At 41.5% G+C, this 25895-nt stretch overlaps 1 protein-coding gene across 2 annotated transcripts in view; it reads right to left on the bottom strand.

Annotated features, from left to right (window-relative positions):
- Positions 1 to 25895, bottom strand: part of SRGAP1 (SLIT-ROBO Rho GTPase activating protein 1) — a 154545-nt gene that overhangs the window by 12728 nt on the left and 115922 nt on the right. Inside the window, exons 11-18 of one of the 2 annotated variants that reach the window (XM_075745623.1) lie at positions 24971 to 24998; positions 22331 to 22433; positions 18590 to 18650; positions 18378 to 18455; positions 16727 to 16861; positions 5644 to 5749; positions 2489 to 2713; positions 1789 to 1868 (exon numbers count right to left, since the gene is read on the bottom strand). In XM_075745623.1, the coding sequence (XP_075601738.1) occupies positions 1789 to 1868; positions 2489 to 2713; positions 5644 to 5749; positions 16727 to 16861; positions 18378 to 18455; positions 18590 to 18650; positions 22331 to 22433; positions 24971 to 24998 (816 nt within the window). Of the gene's footprint in view, positions 1 to 1788; positions 1869 to 2488; positions 2714 to 5643; positions 5750 to 16726; positions 16862 to 18377; positions 18456 to 18589; positions 18651 to 21785; positions 21820 to 22330; positions 22434 to 24970; positions 24999 to 25895 lie in introns of both variants that reach the window. The other variant, XM_075745632.1, reaches the window with a different exon arrangement.

Raw genomic sequence — 25895 nt, 5'->3', positions numbered from 1 at the left:
ATCACTTGTTACTTGGGAGAAGACACAAACACCCACCTCACTACAACCTCCTTTCAGGTAGCTGTAGAGAGCGATAAGGTCTCCTCTCAGCCTCCTCTTCTCCAGACTAAACAACCCCAGTTCCCTCAGCTGCTCCTCATAAGACTTGTGCTCTAGACCCTTCACCAGCTTCGTTGCCCTTCTTCGGATATGCTCCACCACCTCAATGTCCTTCTTGTAGCGAGAGGCCCAAAACTGAACGCAGTACTCAAGGTGCGGCCTCACCAGTGCCGAGTACAGGGGGATGATCACTTCCCTAGTCCTGCTGGCCACACTATTCCTGATACAAGCCAAGATGCCACTGGCCTTCTTGGCCACCTGGGCACACCGCTGGCTCATGTTCAGCCAGCTGTCAAACAGCACCCCCAGGTCCTTTTCCGCCGGGCAGCTTTCCAGCCACTCTTCCCCAAGCCTGGGGTTGTTGTGACCCAAGTGCAGGACCCGGCACTGACCCTTGTTGAACCTCATGGAGCTGGCCTTGGCCCATCGATCCAGCCTGTCCAGATCCCTCTGTAGAGCCTTCCTATCCTCAAGCAGATCAACACTCCTGCCCAACTTGGTGCTCTCTGCAAACTTACTGAGGGCACACTCAATCCCCTCATCCAGATCATTGATAAAGATATTAAACAAGACCAGCCCCAAGACTGAGCCCTGGGGAACACTGCTTGTGACTGGCCGCCAACTGGATTTAACTCCATTCACCACAACTCTCTGGGCTCGGCCTTCCAGCCGGTTTTTTTACCCAGCGAAGAGTGCACCCATCTAAGCCATGAGCCACCAGCTTCTCTAGGAGAATGCTGTGGGAGACCGTGTTGAAGGCTTTACTGAAGTACAGGTAGACAACATCCACAGCCTTCCCTTCATCCACTAGGTGGGTCACCAGGTCATAGAAGGAAATCAGGCTGGTCAGGCAGGACCTGCCTTTCATGAACCCATGCTGGCTGGGCCTGATCCCCTGGTTGTCTTGCACACGCTTGGTGAGTGCACCCAAGATGAACTGTTCCATAACCTTCCCTGGCACTGAGATCAGGTAGTTATTTAACAATTTTAACACCTCTTTCCATCTGTTACATTTGCTTGAAACTGGGCAGAAGTTACTGGGAGGGACATCAGAAAGATGGTCCAAGTAAAATATGTCACAGTCAAATACACCTTTAGGAAACCTGGCTAAAAAGAATTGATACAATAGAGATGCATCATTTTTTGCAGGGATATCTATCGTACCCAGAACTGTCAGAGTATATGTGATTAATATTTATAGCAAATGACTATTGTTCAGAAGTTTCACTGTGGGGGGTACACACATGTTTTTCAGTAGTTATAAACCCTTTAGATGGAACAGCTTTTAAATTCATATGAAAATAGAACCCACTGAATGGCAATTATCCCTTGGTTGAAATATTTAAAGATACACTTTTGGTAAGTCCAGCTATTGCAGACAAAAGATAAAGAGTCACTAAAAATGTAACATTATATCAGAAAATAATATGCGCTGACTGAAATAGTTTCTCTCTTGCCCTTCCTGTCACTGGCAAATCAGGAGAGAACAAGGGGAAACAGCTGGTCAAACACAGATGAATCAGAGTGAAAAAGCACACAGAGATTAAAGAAGCCGGGTTTGCTATAGGCCACCAGGACTGAAATCCTCTTCTTTCAAATAAGACACAATCAGGAAAGGAAGAAGGTCTCCTGCATGAAACACCTGTAAAACTTACTTCTATCAAAGGCACGGTAATGTAGCAGACATACCGTCTTCACTGGTATGGGGCTCTGTACTGGCATCCTGGTCCACTTCCTCTAATGTACCATGTTCGCTGTATGGACTGTCACTGAAGGGAAACAAAAGGTCGAGCAGGGAGAGAAACCACAGCATGAAAAGGATGCTTCAGTGGGCATTAAACCCCAGTCCCTTCCTTCCCCAGTCCACTGGGGGTAGCTGGTGCTTGTGACACATATCAGAAATATGGCACCCCCATGAGATTATTTGAAGTGATAATATTATAAAGTTATGTGCAACATAATTCTCACGACACGCTATGAATACATAATTACAGAAGTCTACACACCTCTCCTTCAAACAACATGTGTGTGTGTTGCTAAGAGAGGAAAGGAGCAAGGGGAAGGCATCATAAGGTGAAATTTGTTAAGATGGTTCACAGTCAGAAAGCCAGTTTCTGGCTGTGTGCTCTGCATAGTACACCTGGAATTCTGCCTGCATCTGGCTGAACACAAGGACAGCTTTCTCCACAAAATATTGTAGGGAACCTCATTGTAATTGCCTTTGCTTCATGTTTTTACAGTTAACACTTTCCTATGTGAATCCAAATGCTCTTCTCATCTATCTTCATACTTCTATTGTGTACGAATGTCATTCTGTATCACAGGAGTTATCCAGACAACCAGTCTAATGATCTTGTTAAGGAGATAGAAGGGTAATATTCTGACTTACCAGTAGTCATCTCCAGCCATGCATTTTTCATACACTGGGCCATCAAGTTCTTTAGCATCTGGAAAAATAGCCTCGTGATGGATGATGATAGTTTTGATTATCTCATTCACATGTGCCTGACAAGACACCTGGTCTTGTATGTCTGGAACAGGCATCAGGGTTGGCCCAAAACAAATAGCCAGGTTGTACGGATCCATCATGTTTTCATCACTGTACTGTGAAAGGCTGTTATAACAGAAAAATCAAGAAAAATTGACTTTTCCACTGCGACTAACCTTATTCTGAAAACTGGTGAAACTTTATTTTCCATCACAACCTAAGGTTTCCTGTTTTCCTTGAGACTTAATCCCACATAATACAACAAACAAAAAAGGGGATTTCTTCAATAGGCTATAAACATTATAAAGTGAATTTATAGCACGTATATGTATGTAGATTTATGTGTTCCTACGCTATTGTGTTTAGTGTACACTGACTTAATGGGCTAATGTAAAATGCATCACCTCCTGCTGCTTGTATCTCATCAGTGCGTATCCTTGGAGGCCCAAGTGGACTGGATCCAAAGTGGATTGCTTATCATTTCTCATCAGACCCTGATGCATCTCTCTCATCAACTGGCTATATAACTTAGGCTGACTGAATTGTTTTCTGGAGGTAGTTCCTGGCTCTTGTGACTTCTGGTTTCTGTTTTTACCATACAACCTAAAATCCCTGAGCACCTTGCCTTCTGCCCACAAACTCCCACAGGGATTTCATTCTGGAAGCAAGCGAACAAAATGCTCTGATCCTTCTTATTAACCAACTCTTGCAAGATCTCCTTTCCTCCAGAAAATCCAACATTATTAGTTTTCAATTTTGATTTTGAATGAAAAGTTGCTCTTTATTCCCTTGTTTAAAAGTATTGGCATTTCTAGTGGAAATGTTGGCTTTTGAGTGGTTCTGTGCAGGGATAGTCAAACAGAAACTGAAGCACTGGGACACCCTTTATCTCTGTGTTGTTCTGCACTCTGAAGCAGCATATGAATTAGTATGTCTGGTTGTGTTTAAATACAGCATCATATTCCCTTTAGAAAGGGAATTTTATAGAGTGTACATGTACAAACAATACAAACTGAAGAGGCAAACCTTCTAAATTACTCCCTTCATAACTAGCTTGTAAAATTAATCATGCTCTTCTCCTTCTGATGCCATGATTTGTTATCATATCCCATGTTTTAATTGGAGACGTCTTGTTCTACTGATTTATAAGGTGGTTGAGCCTTTAAATGTGTGCGAGAATGTGTAAAAATATTATCATCGTGAAACATGTGAAGTTCTGCTGGTGGCTGGTAACACATGGTGCTCTTCAGGGCTCAATACTGGGGCTGATACTGTTCAACACCTTCATGAATGGCCTAGACAACAGGATGGAGTACACATTCAGCCAACTTACAGATGATGTCACACTGTGGAGGACAGCAGATATGCTAAAGGACAGGGTTACCATTTAGAAGGACCTTGGCAAGATGGAGGAATGGATGAACAAGGATTTCGCCAAGTTCAGCAAGAATGAATGCAAAGTCCTGCCAGTGGGATGAAATAATCCCATGTATTATTACGGTCTGGAGCAGACTGTTAGCTCCCAAGGAAAAGCACTGGGAAAAGCACATTTTGGACAGGAAGTTGGATGTGATTCAACAGTCTGTCTTCCAGTGATGAAGGCTAGTTACATATGTGACTGTATTAGGAAAAGTAAAGCCAGCAGGTCAAGGGAATAATTATTACCCTTCCCCTTGCTTCTCATGAAGTCAAGACAAAGCCTTGAGCAACTTGATCTAACTTTAGAAGCTTTGAGCAGGATAATAGACCAGATGAGGTCAAGCCATGAGGTCTGATGACCTCATGTGGCCAAGCAGGCTGAACTGCGTATGCAAAAAGCAGAACTGGATTTGCAGAAAGTCAAACTATGGGACTCTTTTTCCTGTGGATGCACTGGGCACAGTTTGGAGGCATATGAGATTTAGACTGCTTTCTGAACTGCATTCCTGTGGAGAGCACAGATGTAGCTAACATGACCATGTAACAAGTACAACCTCGTATAACACTGGCCAATCTGCCCATCTAAGTAGAGGAGAAGCTGCGATATAAGCCCGTGAGGTATTTACACAGTGTCATTATAGAGGGATCAATGAATGTTTTCAAGGAACGGTTATTTTCATAAAACTTTAGATCTCTGCCCCTCTTTTAAATATTACTTGAAAGTGTTTCAGAAATTACTAGAAGAAAGGAAATGGGAACAGCTGTGAATACAGGCATGCACACATAACCTGGCTGCAAAGACCCTCTATAGCAACAGACAGGATGGATGAAATGGGGAAGGTCACAAAGACAGAATGAATCAGCAGAGGGCAAATTCAGAAAAAAAAAAAAAAAAAAGGAAAAGGACAATATGAAAACATATAACAGGAAACAGACAACATGGCAGCAGAAAGAGAAAAGCTAGAATCAGGGCAAAGTGCACAAGAAGCAAAATTTGCTGTGAACATACTGGGGTCAGCAAAACTGGAGAGGGCTGTGAAGGACTGGAGAGAGAAGCACAGTGCAATTGTCCAACCTGTCTTTTGTTTTGAGAATGAAGAAGTTTTTCTGGGGTCATGAAGACATGCACACCACTTTCCCTTTTTCACACAACCCTCCTTGCAGCAGCTGCCTCTGTTTTGCAGTGTGAGAACCGAGCTCCTTTATATCAAACCATACACAAGGCATGTATGCTCTCTATACTGGTAGCCCTATTTCCAGAAAATAGAAGCAGCAACACAAAGTCTCACCCTGGCAGTGGCAGTAAATGATTTTAAATGTAGTTTGTATTTGTTATTTTTCTTAACAAACAGCTTTATTTGTTATCAGCTTTAATGTAGCCTGCACTCCCCATTTCAGACAACACTTTAATCTGTTTTATTACAACCTTGCTCAGTTTTGGACAAATGGAATTTTAATTTGCATGAAAACCGTTGCTCCCCTTCTATTTTCATTGCCAATTAGAAGATCATCTTTCGTGTTAAATGGAGCTTAAATGTAAATTCTACGTAAGAGTATGAGTAAACCCAAAGAGTTTCAATACCAGCAGAGGAAGGCAGATAAAGATACAGTGCCCTGGGGAATGATAGAGCACTTACTGGTTGAGGAAGGCGAAGAGGTATCTCATCACTATAAGGACCGACCTGGGCAAAGTAAGGAGAAGTTTGCGGATGTGAAGAGCCCTCTCATAGAGATTGTCTATTCCTGCAAACAGAAGAAAGCCATCATGAATGAAAGCCATCAGTTTCAAATACAGATTCATTCTCTTTATTTGAATGTTCATATCAGATATAATATTCCAATCACCAAACTTCTCTAATGAGTTTTCTTAATCAAATGTCCAGCTATAAATCTCTTATGGCAAAGTAGGAGAAAGGCCTTATGTTTTACAGTGTGTAAGCAACAAACACAAAGATCACATGTATTTTCCCAAATGATTTTATAGCAGTCCACCAAAATTATTTTGAAGCAGGCAAAACAAGGTCAGCATAATAAAAGCATCAGTTCCTAATGTCTTATAACAAGGATGTATTATCTTCTATTTGGTGGGAAAGATTATGTGGGTCCAAGTGGGGTAGTGATGGGATAAAAGGATAAATTGTTTTTCAAAATAAGTAATATCTCAATTTTTTACTCAATGTGTTTTCTGTGTAGATGACACTGTTAGATACAACCTAAAATTTCAGAAATGCTTTTTACACCAGCCAAGAAAGAATGCTGCAGTTAATAACATCTAGGGGAAATCTTAGCAGACTATATGAGAAATATTGTCCAGTGGCACTGACATGGATATTAAAAAATTCTGAAATAAGAAACAGGAGCTGATTCCAGTAGCTGAAAAGCCATTTGTACCCCAAAATGTGATATCTAACAGCACACATTTAAAGTAATTACTTATATAAAAACATGCTAACTGTAAACAGAGTTCCTGGTGTTTATTTGTGCTTTTTGGTATGGCTAGTTCTACCAATCAGCATTTATTTGTAGATGCAAAATGTGTGTTGACTTACTTTTCTTAGAAGAACAACTGGTGTCTAGTACTTAGTATTTTGGTACCAAGAACTAAGCATATGCAGAGTATGTCGGCAGTGAGATTTCTATTTACCACACAGAAGCGCTGTACCTCATTAGGAAATGCCCCCCTAAGTAGTAAACTAAGGGGGAAAACCTGTTCCCACACTTGCATTTATGGGAGATCCCACTGGCTCAGCACCACCAGTGTGCTGGGGAACAGAAGATTTTGGGATGGGGTGAAGCTTGGCCCCTTGGAAGTTTCTGCAGAAGGAGAACAGCCCACCACTGCTTGCATGAAGGATGTCCATTCGGATTGTGGTATTTCCTGCGGGAGTAGCAAAGCGAAACTCCTGCGGGAGGTAAAATCCTATTCCCTAGCAGAGCGGCTGAAGGCTGGAATGGCGAACCTGGTGAGATGCCACTGGTGAGATGCTGCTGCGGAGCTGGTGGGGAAAAGGACTGCTGACAAGTTGTATAATTTATAACCTAATGAGTCACACTGAACCCAAACTCTAGCTGAAAATCAGCTCAAGCCATCACACTTTCTCTAGTAGAGTATGAGACTTGAAATTTATTGTTTCTGTTAAACCCAGACTGCATGAATCAAGAAGTATTCCCGGTTACTGGTTAAGAACCGGAGTCCACGGAAGGGACGTGCTAAGCCTGGGAGCTGCTTGTACAGCAAGGATCTGCAGAGTGACCACAATTCTCTGCTCCCTTTCCAGTGCATACCACATCTTGGAGACGTCAATGCTACACTCACTCACTCTGCACTGCAGTGCCACACTGATGTTCTGCACAGCCCACAGACACCGGTTTTAGTGAAAGGCCTTTCTCCATCTGCCGAAACTAAGCAACTCTCCAAAAGTAAGTGGAAGGAGCCTGACCGCATCTTCAGTTCCCCAGCAGCTGCTGTTACAGCCAGTGGCGCCCTGTGAGTCTCCAGCTCAGCCAACCTTCCCCCCGACAAGCCTGTCTCTGAGTCTCTGCACACAGAGTTGCAGGTCTGGGTGGTTTTGAGCCTGTATGTGTGAGCGCAGGTGGATTTTCTATGGAGTAGGGCTGAGGGAGGAAGGTACAAAGGTGCTTTGGTTACATCTTTCAACATTCCTGCCTCAGCAGCACTGCCGTGCGGTGCTATGGCACAGCTCCTCTCCAGCCTGTTCACCCTGTGTGCCGGATGCGGGAAGCTGGAGGGAAGTTGTGATGCAGCACCAGAACCTGCGTTCTGCATTAACGCCTTTCCTGGCTAATGCCTGGTGCTGCAGACCTGCCTCTTCCAGCCGGTTCTGGAGACTGGCCCTGGACCAGGTTCACTGACTGCTGAACTCAAATCAGACCCAAGAAATGCACTGGCCAGGCTCCCAGGTGGGTCCACTGGCTCGTTCCAGCTCCGGATGGAAAAGCTCTGTCTGAACTAGTGAGCTAAACCAGGATGGGGTGCAGTCTTGAACACTGGCAGGCGGCTACCACACAGTAGTTTTCACTCTCCAATGTGCTTGTGGTCTGTGCCAATGACAGCTCCTCCAAGCAGTTCCTAGACATGGTTCACAGGATGCATGAGCCAGGAACTGGTCCCAGTAGGCAGCACGGACACTCAGAGTAGGTACAGAGAGTTTGGCTGTATGGCCATGTGTTGAGCTATCCCAGCTGCCCTGCTAGGAGCACAATCAGTAGTAAGTACTAGCAGGTCACCTCTATACTAAAGCAGTTACAAGCTATACATGCTGGAATGAGGTGTGTGTATTATTTCCAATACCTTCCTAGTAACCCAGTCCCGGTTTCCATGAAAGCCCCTTTATTGAAAATCCAAACTGCTGCCAAGTGGTAAATTTGTGTGCTTTCCCTGTTATTTCAAAAGGCTTGTTCTTCTTTCTCGGCATTAATTTGGTTTAAAGGAGATAGGTAATAAAGTTATGCATTTGTGTGCTTTTAAATGAGGAGCCAAATTTCATAGTTGCTTGTGTGTATGCAGTGCGTGAGTGTTTGGGTACGTGGGAAAGAAGGAATGAATACAGAGTGATCTTTCTGCATCCAGGCAGAAAGAATTTGCAGCTCTGCTGCTTCCCATGCAGAGAGAAAAGAAAGCATTGCTTTGCCTCCACTGGATTTGCTGAAGAGAGCCTCGGGGCAGAACGGCCATCCGGGCTACAAGCTGGCTGCTGGGAGAAACCACCGGCAATCCCAACACTGCGGAGCACTGGCTGTGTCTCCCCTCTCACAGCACTTCTGTTGGAGACCCTCTTTTCATTACTCTGACTTTCAAGAATTGTAATTAGCCCTACCTCAGCGGCCAGTAAGGTATTGCCCATTTCTCAGCTAAGAAAACTGAAGTGCTGATATTACACAACTTGTCCTAATAATGCAATTAGCTGCCAAGCAGAAATAGAAATCAGGGGATTTGAAAACTGGTTCATTACTCTAATGATATGATGAGACTCACATTCCCAAACACAAGCAACAGGACAAGCCTCTGGCAAGGCCATGCACACTGAGAACTAACGAGTTTTTCTGACTGTGGAGTGACGGAGGGAAGGGAGATGTGTGTGAAGGACACATGAATATCAGCTACAAATCAAGACTACCGTCAGGTAAATATGACAGATAGAAATGGTTATTATTTTCTAGTTCCCAGTTTTCAGAGCAAAGCAAAGCTTTTGGAGCTCTGGTCTGACACACCTGCCTTCCAGACGAGAAGGTGTTTGGCGTGGGAACACTGTGCTCCTGTCAAGTGGAGCTACAGTGCAGCCCACAGCACAGGAGACATTTGTGGGGCGAAATGAGAGAAGGGGAAGAGGCCAGCTTCTGGGGCTTCATGACTATAGCACTCTGTGGAAGAGCTGGGCACCTGTGCCTGGAACTATTAATGTGTTTTTATCAGACAATAATGAAGCAGAGCACCCTAATAATATAAGGAGCTTGGTTTTCTGTGTATCCATAAAATTATCTAGGCATCTAAGCATCAGAGGTGTTTGGGATCTAAGGAGCCTCTACTAGTTACCACAAAAAAATGAAAAACAGAGAGCTCAGAGGAGTCTTCACAGGTCATTCAAGTCTACAGTCTCACCCTTTGACTTTAGCTCAATCACTTCTGAGAGATGTCTGTCCAACCTGTTCATAAAATCCTCCAAAGACGCAGATCAAAACCTCCACAAGAAAATTTGTTGAGGTGCAGTCTTGCATGGCTCTTGGAAAAGATTTATTTATTGATCTCCCATGGACTTCCTCTGCAAACACTCCTTGTCCTTGAACTGAATGAATGAATCCAGATGAGACTAATGTCATTGCATAAATGAAAGAATTATTTATTAGGTAGCTGCCTCTTTGTCATCCATGGGCTAAGGAGCAGTTCTCAATAGCACGAGACAGATAGGCATAAATCCTAGCTACTCAAGCCTTAAAAGGTGCGATCTTCAGCCTCCAAGAACACTGAAACCCGGTCTGGAGAGGCGGTGTCACCTTTGCTTACTTCGGAGACACACAGAGTCAATGAATATCCACTTTTCTCTCCCATGAGAAATAACACATTTTAACCACCTGGTGACTTATGATGAAGTTTTTGCAAAGGCAGACTCTAAAGTGAAACAGATCAAAAGCCAACAATCTGCCTCAGAAAAGTAAAGGAAACCTGAGGCGGGAGAAAACACAATTACTAGCACAAGCTCCTGAATACAAATAAAACAAAACTAAATTATAAATGAAGACAGGGATACAATCATCCTAAATAACATTAAGAAAACATAAGTGAAGTTTAATTAAGCAATAATCCTGAAGTAGTGGAGCATGTAAAAGGCAATAAATATTCAAATACATAAATGCAGCGCTTTGCAAGACAGCAATTGCTGGTAGTTCCGAAATATTTTGGGCCAACTGGACAGCTATGTGCCTTCATCACTCTGGTTTAGTTAAAAATGCTACAAAAGCACTGTACTTTTCCTGGTCTTGGTTCTACACATGGCCTCCCCTGCACTGGTGGTGAGCCATGGTTATCCAGCGAGGAGAAGATGCAGCCTGGGAACAGTGAGAGCTCAGAAACATGAGTTCTGGATTGTGTATGTTCTACCACCCTCTGTCAACAGGCAGCCTCCATCTCCAATCTCAGTAGTAACAAAAAAATTGCAAACATTTGGCAAAGGGAAGATATTATTGATCAGAACATGTGGAAGGAGAAACCTGGTGTCAGCAATGAATGAATTGTGCTACATTAACAGTGCTGTGCAAGCTAATCATATTTCACAGGCAAGAGTAGCACAAAGGAGGAAGAAGAAAGCAAACAATGGTAATGTAAGACACCTCTCTCCTTTAGGACCAGTGTTTTGAAGGATAAAATCCAATGTGGTATCTCTATGTGGGGCTCACTCGATACTTCCACTTCGTGTGGCACTTACTTGTAACAGAGTGAATGCCTAATGCGTATTTTACACACCCGCTGAACGTCAAATGGGATTAAGTTACACTCGCAGATGTAATTTTTATGGTCAATTTGCAGCTGACAAGTAATCTACATGACTATGTATTAGTGCTGAAGTTAACAATTTGTGCCTCTTTCCACTTTGGTAGATGAGTCCAATCCAACTCAAAGATATGTATATATTAACTCAGCAATGCCACTTACAACTCTTTCAGATCTACTTAAGAAAGCATTACAGGAAGAGAAACACAATGAACTGTCTCCACCGTCGTCACTTAGGGAAGGAAACAGTTGTCATTTTGTTGAAACTTTTTCAGGAAGAGTTGACAATTCAGAGTACAGTTTTTTACTTTTTAAGTAACAGGCAATACTCTGAGAAGCAATAAAATAACTTCCTTTCATAACATTTATGCCTTTAGGTAAACGGGCACTGCTGGCAGCAAGGGATTGAAATGATGAAAATCAGAAGGAAAAAAGATGTAAGTTTTCATCCATCCTAGCATCTTAGTATATCAAATTTAAGGCAAGGGAGATGAAACCAAGAAGAATTATAATGACCTGGGCAGAAGATAAGTGGTCTGGGTAGCTGAGATGCATCTGCTGCTGCACGGCACAGCTGTGTATGTGAATTGTAATTCACGTGTATAAGAACTCACACCATGAGAGGAATTGCAGTCCCCCAGCAGTGCAGGTGAATTGTGGCCAGCCCTAAGCACAGCTTCAGTACCCTCTGCCTCCATGTAACTCCTCTTACAAATATTTCACTTGTGTTTGGGCCAGCCTATTTCTACAAAGGGGCAGAAAAGAAGTGCAGTACCACTCTCCTTCCTTCCACCCCACCTTATTTTAGCCTCTGCATTGCCGAGTGCTGCTGGGAACAATAGCAGCTCTCATCTTTTTGCTGAGAATGCTGAATTATGGCCCGTAATCAGATGGATTCTTTACGTTTTGTCCTACCTTTCATGCTTGCTTTGGAGAAGTCATAATTTGGCCCAAATTTTATCTAAGATACTTCATAAGCCCAAACAGAATAACATTGTTCTCATGAGTCTAATTAATACAAATTGCCCTAAAAGTCACAGTCATTTTGCACTGTTTCCACTATATTTGCAAAAGGGAAAGCATTAAATCACAATGCTCTATTTCATTTGGAAATATATGCATAAATGCAAAGGAATTCCTCAGTGGCTGTACTGAGGAAAGGTTCATTTTGCAGCTGTAGCCTCAATTATGCTTGACATCCATAACTAAGTACTTTAGTTTCAAGGGGTTTTTCACTGGCAGCATTACATTTCCATATAAAATGTGTGACACTCTGCCCTTTTACAGATTTATGTGAACATTAACTTTATGAATCTGCTTTCCCCCTCCTCCCTTTTATAACAATTTCTGCCAATGATTAAAAAAACCACACTGACATTTATCTTGAAAAAACTATTTGAAAACAACTTAATGTTTATTCCTTTCCTCACTGTTCATCAGATAGTGAATGCAATATGAATTAAGAGTGTTTAAATCCTCTTAATTAAAAATGTGAAAGCTTTCTGGACTTTATATATCGACTGTGATCTAAAGTTACAGTAACATGTGTTCTCACAGAGGAAAGGGAGTTTGGCCATGCTCCCATTAACATGAAGACCAACATACTTAATATGTGAGGCCACATAAGCACAGAAAAAGAAACTAATGCAACCATGACAGGTTCAAAGTCTAAACTGGGAGAAAAACCTTGCCTAAACTGTCTTTCTTTTGGCAAAACAGACAAAGCATTAAGGTTAAAAGATAGCAATGGAAAGGATCTTTGAGACAGTTTTTGACAGCACATGCCACATAGCTGCTATTTTTTTTTTTTAAAAAAGCACCTTATTCCTTGGAAGTGGTGGACCACTTAACGAAGCGCATAGACCAGGTACGCAGCTGTGAAAACACTCCACCTCAGGCTTCTCAGATAATCAGAAGATGTAGACACACAGCCCACTGTTCCCAGTGTGCAGTTCTAGGGCTGGCTGTGCGTGCAAGGCACAAGAGCTCTTTCTTTCTCTCCTCACACCACATTCAAACCCTTCACTGTGACAACACAAAGTAAACCCACCCCAACGTGCTCAAAGAGAAAACCTCTTTTGTCCTGCCATGTTCCAAACTTACCTCTCCTCCCTCCACTGCAGGAAGGCATTGATGTGCCATTTCAGAGTGTCCCTAATGATAACCTTGTGGAAACCAAATCAAACAACAAAATCACCCTCCCCCGGCTTCCTCCAAAACCTGCCAGAAACAGATCTGGGACTCTTACAACACATTATCAAGAAGAAAATCCTCTGCTTTCTTCTGTAACAGCAATAGGAGAAGTCAAACCTAGCAGAACTACTCAGTTATTACACCTCATTTTGACAAGCTGTTGTTGCGATGATAATCCAGACTTACGACAGCTTCAGAGAACAGCCAGTCTAAGCCAGGATCAGATGGCAACACCTCTTTCCCAATAACTTTCCCATTTTAAAATCATAGAATCATAGAACCATTTAGGTTGGAAAAGACCTTTAAGATCAAGTTCAACTGCTAACATAACACTGCCAAGACCACCAATAATCGAAGCCCCTAAGCACCACATCTACGCACCTTTTAAATATCTCCAGGGATGGTGACTCAACCATCAAAAGATATTTATAGAAACATTGTTTATTGTCTTTTACAGCAGTAGCCAGACTAAGTTCTAGTTGGGTTTTAGCCTTTCTAATTTTCTCCCTGTATAACCTCACAACATCTTTGTAGTCCTCCTGAGTTGCCTGCCCCATATTCCAAAGGTCATAAACTCTCCTTTTTTTTACCCTGAGTTCCAGCCAAAGCTCTCTGTTCAGCCAGGCTGGTCTTCTTCCCTGCTGGCTTGTCTTTCGGTACAAGGGGACGGCCTGCTCCTGTGCCTTGAAGATTTCCTTCTTGAAGACTGTCCAGCCTTCCTGGACTCCTTTGCCCTTTGGGACTGCCTCCCAAGGGACTCTGCCAACCAAGTTCCAAAGTCTGCCCTCCAGAAATCTAAGGTACCAGTTCTGCTGACTCTCCTCCTTACTTCTCCGAGAATCGAAAACCCCATCATTTCATGATCACTATTGCCCAAGACAGCCTCCAACCATCACATCACCCGCAAGTCCTTCTCTGTTCGCAAACAACAGGTCCAGTGGGGCCCCTTCCCTAGCTGGCTCACTCACCAGCTGTGCCAGGAAGTTATCTTCCACACACTCCAGGTACCTCCTGGACTGTTTCCTCTCTGCTGTATTGTATTTCCATCAGACATCTGGTAAGTTCAAGTCCCCCATGAGAACAAGGGCTAGCACTTGTGAGACTTCTCCCAGCTGCTTACAGAATATTTCATCTGCCTCTTCATCCTGGTTGGGTGGTCTATAACAGGCTCCCTCCATGATATCTGCCTTGTTGGCCTTCCCCTGATTCTTACCCGTAAACATTCAACCCTATTGTCAACATCATCAAGCTCTAATGTGCTCTAATGTGGCTGCAAAAAGCAGTGACTTTGCTCCAGGCTATAGGTTGTTATTCAGCTCTGCTGGTTGATACTATTATTTAAAAAAAAAGTTGTCAATTCTTTCTCAAGAAAATAATCTGCTGCCTACCTTGGACATGCAATAGTTGGACATCTTCCAAGGAAACCAAGGCCTAACACTAGGGATCTAGTACCTATTGCCATTTTTCTTGAAGTTCTTAATAACAAAAGACCATTTTAGGATAACTGCACTGGATCCCTCTCAGACAGTGATGCTCTGAGAGGTTGGTGAATCTCTCCCACCTGTGCAGATGTCATGTACACATACTCTGTCCATTGAACTTCTACCCCTCTTTCCAAATAAATACTCCATCCTGTCTTCAGATGTTTCAATGGTGAACGGAAACTCTTTGAAATCATCCAGGTTCCTCTTCTTGCAACACACTTAAAAGGTTGTTTTGGGCAAATATTTTTGCATTTCCTAAATACTCACTTGTATAATCTCTGTAAGCTGAATAGTCATTCTTGGTATTTTATAATTCTATTTAAAGTTCTTCAACACAGCGGAGTGCAATACCATTTCTACATATAAGAACCACTATTTCTACTTTTTCTTAATGCTCAGTCAAAATAATAAAGTCATAAAGACATCCAATGGGCCGAATCTGACAGCAGAAATTCTGAAAAGGAAATCTGGTAGAAATGTTTAACGAAAGTGATTAATCATTTGAACAGCTTATCCAAGAATGTGGTAGATTTTCTGTCAACTGAAGCCATTAAATCAATATTTTTTTCCAGCAGACATGCTTTAATTCATCCAGAAGTTATGGAAATCAGTGCAGGATTATTAGGTAAAGTTCCATCATCCCTGTCATGCAGAAAATCACTCAGTCAAAACGACCCTTATTTAGATTTCAATTTCTATGACTCGCAGACATTTTCTGGGCTGTGGCACCAGAGTTAGCTAAAGCTGAACTCAGGCAGAACCAAGAATATGCTTCCTAAAGAGACAATGTCCCTTCAGGGATCAAACTGTGGTTTTGAGGTCCTTCAGGACTCCTCGGTACCACTGAGTCTGTAAATAGCAACAGCTGCAGAAAACCCCGCAAAAAACGAAACACAAAATATTACACATAGACCTGGTCACAGTGATCCACGTATTCATAACCTCCTGGCTGAATTACTGCAATCCTCCCTACCTCTGAAGGAAACCACACATGCCGGCTTCCCCCCGGCTAGGAGAAGAAAAGCCCATCTGATGGCCAGCCCAGGACACCATGCACACGTCAATCTGTGGTCCTGCCTGCTGGGCTGAGATCCCTTTGCCAAAATAACAGTTTGGAGAGAGCCTGCCCTAATTAATATCCCAAAGGGCTGGCCCTCGTTACCTGTGAAACTGCCTCTTTCTCCATTCGGCTGAAGCTGGCTGAAAGGAAGGGTTGAAAGGAGGAAAATGATTCCACAAAGCTAGCATCTCTGACCACTTCTAGCGGACCCACCGGGAACAGTAAACCTACTGATGGTTGGCTTGGCCTCATCCCTCCTGAACATCTGCAGGGTTCTGTGAACTGGAAGAGGTTTTGTGCATGCCAGAGCAATTCACTCATCTGCTGAGAACCTCCTAAATTACTACACTCTCTCTGTGTCCGGCTACAAACACCAGCAGTGCACAGACCCATGCCACACTCCTCCAAGGCATCCCATTACAGCCTGGTCACGCTTGTGTGTTAGAAGGGAAGACTGGGCTATTCTACTGACAACTCTCAGCTGCTCCCCTCCGTTCCTGCACTGAAGGGTTTTCCTGCTGGTTGGACTGAGGGTTTTAATCTGAGCACAGCAAAGGTCCAGAACCACACAATATGTCAAGCAGTTGGTTACTTATTCACCAGCACTGACTTCAAGCTGTGGGGCATGAAAAACTTTGTGGAAAGTAACATACTCTGTTTGCACGATCGTGACTTCATCCCCTCCTGTCTGCTCCAGTGCACAGAGGAAAATAATAATGTGTTGAAGTTTAACTATCTCTTGTATAGCAAAAGATATTCTTCCTGCCCTATTAAACAAAGAGTTGTACTGTACATTAATCCCACTGGAAAAAGGGAACAACCACAGCTGCAAGCATGACTAATAACTGACCCAGACTGTTAGAGATGGCAAACAAATTGTCTCAGAAGAATCTGTGAAGTTAGCTCTTTTTTTCAGGCTGCTACTGTATATATGAAAATAAAATTCTATTGAGAAAGAAATAGAGATTTCTACTTACTGATACAAGAAATAAGATCATTAAATCTTTCCTTAGGAAAGACAGGGTTTTCCAGCCCTCGGAAATAGAGCTTCAGTACTCCAGCAACTGAGTTAATGTCATGGTTACTTTGGTCATCTGCCAAAGGATTTTCACCTTAAAAAGTAAATAAAGTGAATGAAACACACATGCAGGAGCATTCTTGCATGCAACATTTTTACAAGCGAGTGACATTTTTGGAGGTTTTTTTTAGTGTGTGGGAGGTGGCAATACAAGCATTCAAGTAAGATAATAAACACTGATCTAGAAATCCCAGGCTATGATTAAACTAAAACCAGCAGCCTAAATAAAGCTTTCTTTTAATTACATAACCTAGTGATCTCTTAGGTCCTGAACTTCCAACTAAGTATTTATGGACACGTTACGATTTACAGTTGGTAAAATAAAAAAGCCAAATGTTCTTAGTTAAATAGAGGTTCTCAGACTATTCTTTGGGAGCTTACATAAAGCAAATGTAGTTAGATCACTCTTTGAACTGGAAATCTGTCTTCCTTCTGAAAACTGAAAACATTCGGGAATATGTGCAACCATTGTGTGAAAACACTGTATAGGAATTGAAACCCTGAAGGCCACGACTGAACCACGTGTAATTTTAAAGACTTAATCTTTATTTTGAAACACTTTAAAATGTGTGTATCTTCCAGAATAACACTACCTAGGAGAAGTAGTTTTAAGGCAGATTTCAAAGATGGAGAATAGGAGGATGTGGCTTCACTTAGCATGTAAAAACAGCTGCTTCATGTACCTTGTTGAAGACAAGATCAGGTTTAACAACATATATAACTAATCTAGGGGAGAAAAATACTGTGCATATTTTTTCATGCTTTTAGTCACAGGAATTATTGCTCCAAGGGTTTTCTCATTAGCAGATGATCTGCAAAAAGTTTTCCTGTAAATTAAGAAAACAGCTTCTAAAACCCAAGAAAAGAGAATGTAAGATTAAAAAAAAAAAAAAAAGTAACTAATATTGTTTTAACAGAGTTAGGGAATTTCTGGATCCTGCCTCCCTTAGCAGAGCAATACTAGGCTGGGCCTTGCAAGCCACTCCTGTTTAAAAAGCTGGTTTTGCTTCCTGGTATCTTTCCCATAATTCCTCCTCTGGGGCTGAAGTTTCTGTCGGGACTGAAACCAGTGGTTGAACATGGAACAACTCTTTCACAGCTCGTATGCTCATTGATCGTGATGCCACTTTGGCAGAGGGACTAGAAAGTTGAGCATTTGTATTCCAGAAGATCACATAACAGGGCTCTCAAATTGTGTTAAGCAGTCTCTTGAATCTAATTAAAAAACATAATCTTTCCTTTCTGAAGATCTTTAAAATAAACTATAGACAAACTATTATTTGCAGTTTGTCATTAACAAAAGACTAAAGTTTACTTGATTCAAGAGTCACGTGCCTTGAAAAACAATCTCGAGCTTCTAGGACATAGCAGGGGAAAAACATGTATATATCATCATTATATTTCATCTTTAAGCATATGAAAGTGCAAAGTTTTAGGTGCAGAACACAAAGTGCAAATAAACTGCTTAAACAGCCAAGAAAGTAATTACAATCTAAAAGATTTTAAAATGTCAGATATTAAGGTGCTTGAATAAATGAAAATGCAATTACCTCTCTCAAATGAATTTTTAATATCATTGACTTCCACCTGGGAACCAGACACTCTAAAAATTCCCTGATGCTGAAGACCTGCAGCAAAGATGGGAGACAGTGATGAGAAATGAATCTAGTTTTTAAAACATTTTTAATCTCTATTTTAAAAATAAAGCTGTGGTGGTAAATGCATTATGCAAAAGACACACATAGGATGTTTCAGAGTTTACCGTATAAATTGATAAATCTGATACAGCTTTCCACAATGAGAGGAATGACTTGTCCTGAATCCTGGAAAAACAAGAGCAGAAAGAGTAAACTGCAGACCAGAAAGAGAAAACCTCTCTACTCTGGACTGAATGTGAAAATGCATTTTCTAGGTCAATCCAGATGGACATACAGTGCTGGCAAAAAACCACTGAAGAAAATATATAATTTCAAACAGAGTTCTCTTCCCATTTAAGGAGGGAGGGAAAGGAACAGGTGAAGAGAAAAGATTACAGTTCTTCATTAAAATCATTGAGTTGGGAAATTCAGAGACTTCATTCTCCATGTCTGCCACTCTATCTGGCTAACACTGTATGTGACATCTAAGCTCATGCATGTGTTTTAGATTTTTGAAGCAAAATGAGTTAAAGCAGTGAATTTGCCTTTTTAAAAGTTTATTGTTAAGAATAATAGTTCATGATGAAGATGATCTCTCTGCATCTATTTAACCTACCTTTCTTTTCCTGGTGGAGGAAAATTCTACATGGACCTAATTACACAGGACCTAATTCCTCAAGGTGCTTCTTTTATTTTGGTAAAAAATGCTGATCACAGACAGTTGACAAGAGCTCTTCTGGACCTCAGGACTATCAGAAAAGTTCTTGGAGAAGAGCCACCAAATGACATTGCGTGGCTTACCAGGTGTCTCCTTCCTGACCTGAGAGCTTTCCTATGCGCTCTGCAGATTTGCGTCTCCTAACGTATGGCAGATGATGGCCTGGCACACTGTTTTGGGCTGCACTAACTAGCTGGTAATGCTCTGGGTGGTGAACTGCAGCCACTTTGAGCTGAGCACGTGGTTCAGCTGCCTCTTGTGTAGGCACAAGGCATTGGGAAAGGGAGGTCACAGCCTACAGCTCCCTGTCTGCAACTGCCAGAGCTCAGGAATCAAAGCTCCTGCTCTCAGCTGTGATAAGGCTGCAGTTAAGTATCCATACGACATCTGCAGTTAAGTAGAGGTGTTTTAATAAAGGAGAAAAAATGCTCGTGATGGTAGAGGGAGAAGGTGACTATACACTAATTTTCAGTGAGTTATTTGTCTTTTTCTTTTAAACTGCTGATTTTCCAAAAGAATCGTCACAGTCCTTCATCTGTGTGTTTTGGCACTTTAAAAATGGATGTTTTACCCCAAGCACATTAATGACTACAAGTCATCAAATATCTATTAAAGTCACAAATCATATGATTAAAAATTATTTAGAAAAGTTGGTGCTTATGCTGGAAAAATTACTGTTTCATAAATAATAGGTACCTTTGAAATTCTTGTCTTGGAAGCTATAATTTTTCTTTCCAAATGAATTTCAAATACGTAAGCACTCAGAGAATTGACTAATTCATTTGAAAGTTTAATATAAACCAGTCTGTATTACAAAGCCATGAATTCAAAAGCACCCTGTAACTCAGAATACACATTTCCTCTTACAAACTAGTCCTTCATTTTCATGCTAAATTACACTAATGGGAAGTTTACAAATTAAGCCCAAATAGAAGAAAACCCAATTACTAAAAACAGTTTGAAAAATAACACACAGCAAAGCAATGAAACAATGCACTTCCTGAGATAACCTAACCCCTGATCTTCTGTGTTCTCCATGTTGTTTTAGTGGGGCTTACAAAAGACTGTACTGCAAATTATGCTATTTAACTTGTGACTTCTTTGTTTTTTAATTTAAAACCTAGCAGAGATTGGCTAGCCAAGAATCAGTAATGTCCAAATGAGCATTTTCTGTTTGAGTTGTGTCATGATTCAGTAACAGCTGAATAAAAAACCCCCCATGGAACAGGTCAGTTGCTAAAACCAGGAATACTGTCATCTTCACCAACACTGAGCAGCCTGACTCTCCTAAAAAGCAGAGTATTAGAAAACATGCAGAACATGCACCCGTATCTCCTGTTAGCACACTGGTTCATGCAAAGAATGTAAAGCCTCAGAAAAGAGAGTGTTTGCAGTAAGAAATTACAAAAAAATAAATTACTTTCATACCAGGTTTTGGAGAACCATGCACAACTTTGTAGTTAAGTAATTCCCTGAAATAATCTACATGAACAGCTTTAAATTTTGGATCTAATGACAGGAAAATAATCTGAAGCAACAATCTGTGTTGGTGAAATGTTGAGAACAGTGACCCTACTGCTGCTGTGAATTTAATCTGATGTGCGTAGTCAGTGAATGCATGTTTGGGACTAATTATCATTTCTTATGATGCAAAAAAGTAAAAAAAGTTATTTGATGCGATACTGTATTTCAGAGTAATCCTTTTGTGCCTGTCACAATGATTCACTCCTATCAGGAATGACATGGTCTTTGGGCAGGGATGTTAGCTCCCACACAGGCAAATCTGTCACAACGCTACCAGCTTTCTTTTCTTCTTTCCTTTTGAAAGACTAACTATGTAGGACTCTCCACTTGCAAGTAAGATCCGTCACCCACACTGCCATGTAGCATAATTGCCTTCTCTGTGAAGGAAAATGATGAGGTATTGTTTCTCCTGATTTGCTCTGCACTTCTCTAATCCAGGGGCTTTTTGTTGTGGAAGTTTCTACTTCTTTGCTTACTTTCATCCTTGAGCAAGAAACTGCTCGTGATACTCATCTCTTGCATCATGTGATGATTTCCTGAAAGTTTTTGCACCTCACAGCACCATCTGTGTAATAATAATAGTCTTCCCTATAGTTGTACTGAGGGTAGCTGAAAGTTTGATTGAAAGACAGCTACACTGGTACGGTGCCACTGAGCACAGAATTCGTTCTGCAAAGTATTTGCCACTAGTTATGTTGCACAGAAAGAAAAAAACAACCCTTGTAACATTCAAACCCAGTTCACAGAGCTTGTAGTCAGAAATTTCATTCGCTGTGTTTATAAATGTACTGTGACACATTTTTTGAAGATTTCTTTCTCTTAGCTCTGTCAGCTAATGTCCAGAGGCACTAATTGACTGTAACGGGCAGGTGCTTGTTAATGAATAAGGAGATATCCATCACTTAAGACTACAATCACTCCAGAGTTGTGCTCTGGTTCAGTTTTGCCTGCTGTACTCATACACTCATTTCTTAATGCAAACTTCTCCCTCCAGGGCTTTGAAAGAACTAATTTTGAGCCAGGCGTGAATGCAACCCGAGAGTGAGGCGGAGATGGTTCTCTTGTCACCAGAACTATACCTGATGTCTTGTGTGAGAGTTCCTTCGGCCTCGGCTAGAAGCATTATTAGAAATAAAAGTATGGGAAAGAAGAAGATAGTAAATACAGCAAAGATACAAGACCCAGAATAGCGGTGATCACATTTTCACACAATATAATAAATTCCTAAAGTCATAGGAAATCAAAAGCTGGATATCAAACCCAGGGTAACACTGCTTCTTCACAGGCTTTGAATACTGAATGTAATGAAAATGGCAAGCAGGAAATTGTGCTAAGTCGTGGGATGTACCACTACACCCTATCTTCTGCATGATGCTAAGTGTCCTAATAAAACCAGGCTGCCAATACTATCCCTGCTTGATTAATAAAATCGTAAGGAGGCTAACATGAGAAAGGAATCCCCCTCTTTCCCTCTGACTTCAGGAAGTATTATATTGATCAACCGGGAAAGAAAAAGAGCCCCAGGACAGACTTAAACATAATGATCTGCCTCAGCTCACGTGAGGTGGTGACCATTATAGTAAGAAGTGTTGAGATCAGCCACTGGGGTGGCTGGTGCCAGTACCTTGATGAACGACTCCAAATCACCATTAAACAACTTAGCACTACACTGAGATCGGGGTCTGGGCTTCCTGTGTTTCTGGGGCTTAGGGGGAAGATTTGGAGGCCTAAGGGAAGGGAATATGATTACTGAGCAAAGTAGAATTAAGTCACACAATAAAATGAAATGTCTGTAAGCTCATGGCAAAACAACAGAACATTGTAAAGGGAGAAATAAACACAGTACTTATCAAATAAAGACTTTCCATCAAATTTAAGTGTAACAGTGATTAAAGAGTGGCGAATTCTCCCCATTAAAAACACATTACTTATGGACAAATATTGACATTCTTTATGAATCCCTGCTTTGCAGTTTTACCATATACATTTCTTCCAAACACTGCACAATTGGAACGGCCTTTTTTTTGTTGCGGTCATGCATGAAATGTGCAGCAACCACTGGAATTCATCCTGCCAGCCGCGGCAGAACACAGGCCACTCGAAGCACCTCTTATCAAGCAGAAAAGTTGCTTCATGCTGGAGAAGCTTCAAATGCAAATTAAAGCTGCTCAGCACGCTCCTAAGATGCTTCAAAACCAAACCGTCTGCATTTTCAACTGGAGCCAGGAAGGTTAAACAGCTTTAGCCTTCCACATCCAACCATCAACATCTTCACACAACAAAAGAAACACCTTGCAAATTAGCTAAAGGAATTAAAAGAATATCATCAACTTGAAACAAATAAACAAAAGCAGCACAATACAAAAAAGGAAAAGGAAGAACACACAAAACTTTGGTCTGCAAAATGTTTACCTAGTGTGTTACACATGTGGTGACTACAACTGAAAGAGATTACAGGAAATAAATATTGTTCTCTAGGTCACAATTTATTTTGTGAATGTCACGGCACGCTACATGCCAACGGCTTCCCTAGTTCCTCTGCACCAGCAGTCCAATGTTTCTATAGATTTTTCAGGAATTAAGAAAAAATCAAATGTTTTGGAGGAAACAGCGAGGAACAATAATGCATAGAACATTAAATGGTGGGACTCTGGTCTGTTTGGGTACTACCTGCTATTCTAAACTCATCTTTAAAGATATCCTCTTCCCTTCTACAATTTAACTTTGACTTTGAAGCACATTTCCGTTTGCATGTCTTACAGTCTGGAAACTTAACTGAACCTTGGGGCAATAGGCAGGTCCCAGCTGGAGTGGGGAACTGGTGCTGAGGAACGGATGGGCAGGCCCTGCACCCTCAAGAGTTTCCTTCTCTAAGTGACCGGCTGTGAGAAGATAGGAGGTAAGATGGCTTCAAGCTGCTCCCCCACTTTACTAAGGTAAAATCGTTGCCTAAATCCATCATCATCTTTCAGCTGATTACACAGCAGGGAATTTAGGATGATGTGAGCCTGATGAGTCACCTGCTTTGGAGTCAAGAAGGAACATTTTTTTCATTAGACATAAGCCTGCTGACCTCCATGTATTCCTGGTAGCATCTGGAGGCAGAGTTAGAGTTAAAGGCACAGGTCTCACAATTAACATCAGCAATTGGGAAGAATGCTCTGATTTGTTACTGCTTTTCAACTGGAGTCGTGTAAGGACAGAAGTTAAGTCCAACTTTACAGAGCTAAAACGGACCATAGAATGGTGGGAGAAGGGCTGGTCTGAAGTCTGTAGAGATGTCCCCAGGAATACGGCGACCAGGCAGAAGGAATTATACAAAATCAAGTGGTCTAGCAAAGGCAGAGCCAGATCTTGCTTGGAGGGCAAGACTTTTTTTTTTTTTTTTTTTTTTTTAAATTAAAAGATAAGGGGTGGTGGCAAGGCCATTCCTGTCCAGGAAGCAAAAAGGAGAAAGAGTAGGGATTGAGCAAGGGTGTATGTTGCATGGAAGGGGAAGGGAAGAGTGAGAGCAGGAAAGCTGGGTTGGATGTTCCTGCTGTCACCAGGAGGGGAAGGGTGGTGCCCGTAGCAGTGACACACACAAGCGGCAGCTGCAAATCCAAACAGTTGCCATTGCCCCCACGGTCTGATACCCTGGGGGCTGCAGTGCTCCTCTGTGTTTATGTCTGGAGGAATTGTCGCAGGTGTGGCATTACACAACTGAAAAAGTATGTGCTGCACAAAGCAGGGAGATCTAACACTGTATCCCTTCTCTTCTGCGAATAAGTATCAAACACTTGGATGCTGGGGAAGGCAGGTATTCCTGTCCAGAGCTAGGTTATCAAAGATGCAGCCTATCCCCTAAATTAATCTCTATATCAGGTTCTTCTTTCTGAACTATGTATCCTGACCAAGGGAAAACCATGAGAAGCAAAGTATCTCTAGCAACTGAAAAGTATTTCTTTTCTAGCACCAAAAAGCCCCCTGCAACTTCCAAATTTGATGTGTCATTCACAAATACTTTTAAGGATCTTCCAGCTCATCCCTGGCTCATTCTGGCCTAAGCAGCTCACAAGAAGGAGGAAGATGAAGGGTCTGGTTCTTTACCCACCAGCATGCAGAAAGAGAAATGAATGTTAAAACACGCAGAGCCTGTACACAATTTATGTAACAACAGCAATAACAACCTTATAAACCCTTACAAACTTGTTCTGAAATTTGTAACTTCTAAGATTTTATTACATTTGTAACACTAAATCAAGTCAAATAAAAAATATCTTACCTTGTTGTCATGTATTCAGCCCTGTGACCTAGAAAATGTCAATAAACAGGAAATTTGTAGGTTTTAGGTAGATTTTTTTGTACCTAAATTATGCTTGGCAAATTACTTTTAACCCTAACTTCCATGTTACCAGCAAAAGTTATACAACAAACAGGGCAGTGCAGTTATCTACCAGTTACATTTAAAATACAAACACAACCCATGTTATGGAAAAACTTTTAAGAAGCCTGCCCACAGATTAAAGAGTCACTTGATACTGTAAATAATTTGAAGTAAAACTCCAAACAACATCTATTGTTTGTGCTTATGTGTTTTAGTGGCTAAATCAGTATGGAAATAGAGCTGTGCCAAGATTAGATTACATCTCCCCTGGTGTCTTGTGCCTAAACCTGTTCAGTGCTGAAGATACAGAGCTCTAGGGACCAATGGCTTACTACTCAAAGACTCCTTCCTCTCTTTTGTCTGTGTATTGCAGGAAAAAAATACAATGCTACCACTGGGAAACACCACAGAGAACTGCAGAGAATTGTAAAGAAGGAAATACCGTATTCCAGAAAGGTTCCTGGAAAAACTTTACAGAACAACACACCCGTAAGTCAGGCATGTGCATTGTGTCAACTCATGATAATGAAAAGCAAAACAATGAAACAGTAGGAAGGTCATGGTATGATAAGTTCCAATCAGCCTAGTTTTCCCAAAGGGAGATTGTGCCCTATTAATTTATTAGAATTCTTTGAACATGTCAGTAAAATACTGTATAAAGGAGAATCAGTTGAATTAATTTACTTAGACTTTCAAAGGCCCCTGATAAGTTTCTTCACAAAAGGCGACTAAAGCAACTAAACAGCCATGGATTGAGTGGCAAAATACTCTCATTGATCAAAAACTAATGAAGAAAAGGGAAACCGAGTGGACTTAAATGGTC

This window comes from Balearica regulorum, chromosome 1, assembly GCF_011004875.1.
Source record: "Balearica regulorum gibbericeps isolate bBalReg1 chromosome 1, bBalReg1.pri, whole genome shotgun sequence".
In the NCBI taxonomy this organism is placed as follows: Eukaryota; Metazoa; Chordata; class Aves; order Gruiformes; family Gruidae; genus Balearica; species Balearica regulorum.
This window is presented reverse-complemented; position numbering and strand designations above follow the sequence as displayed.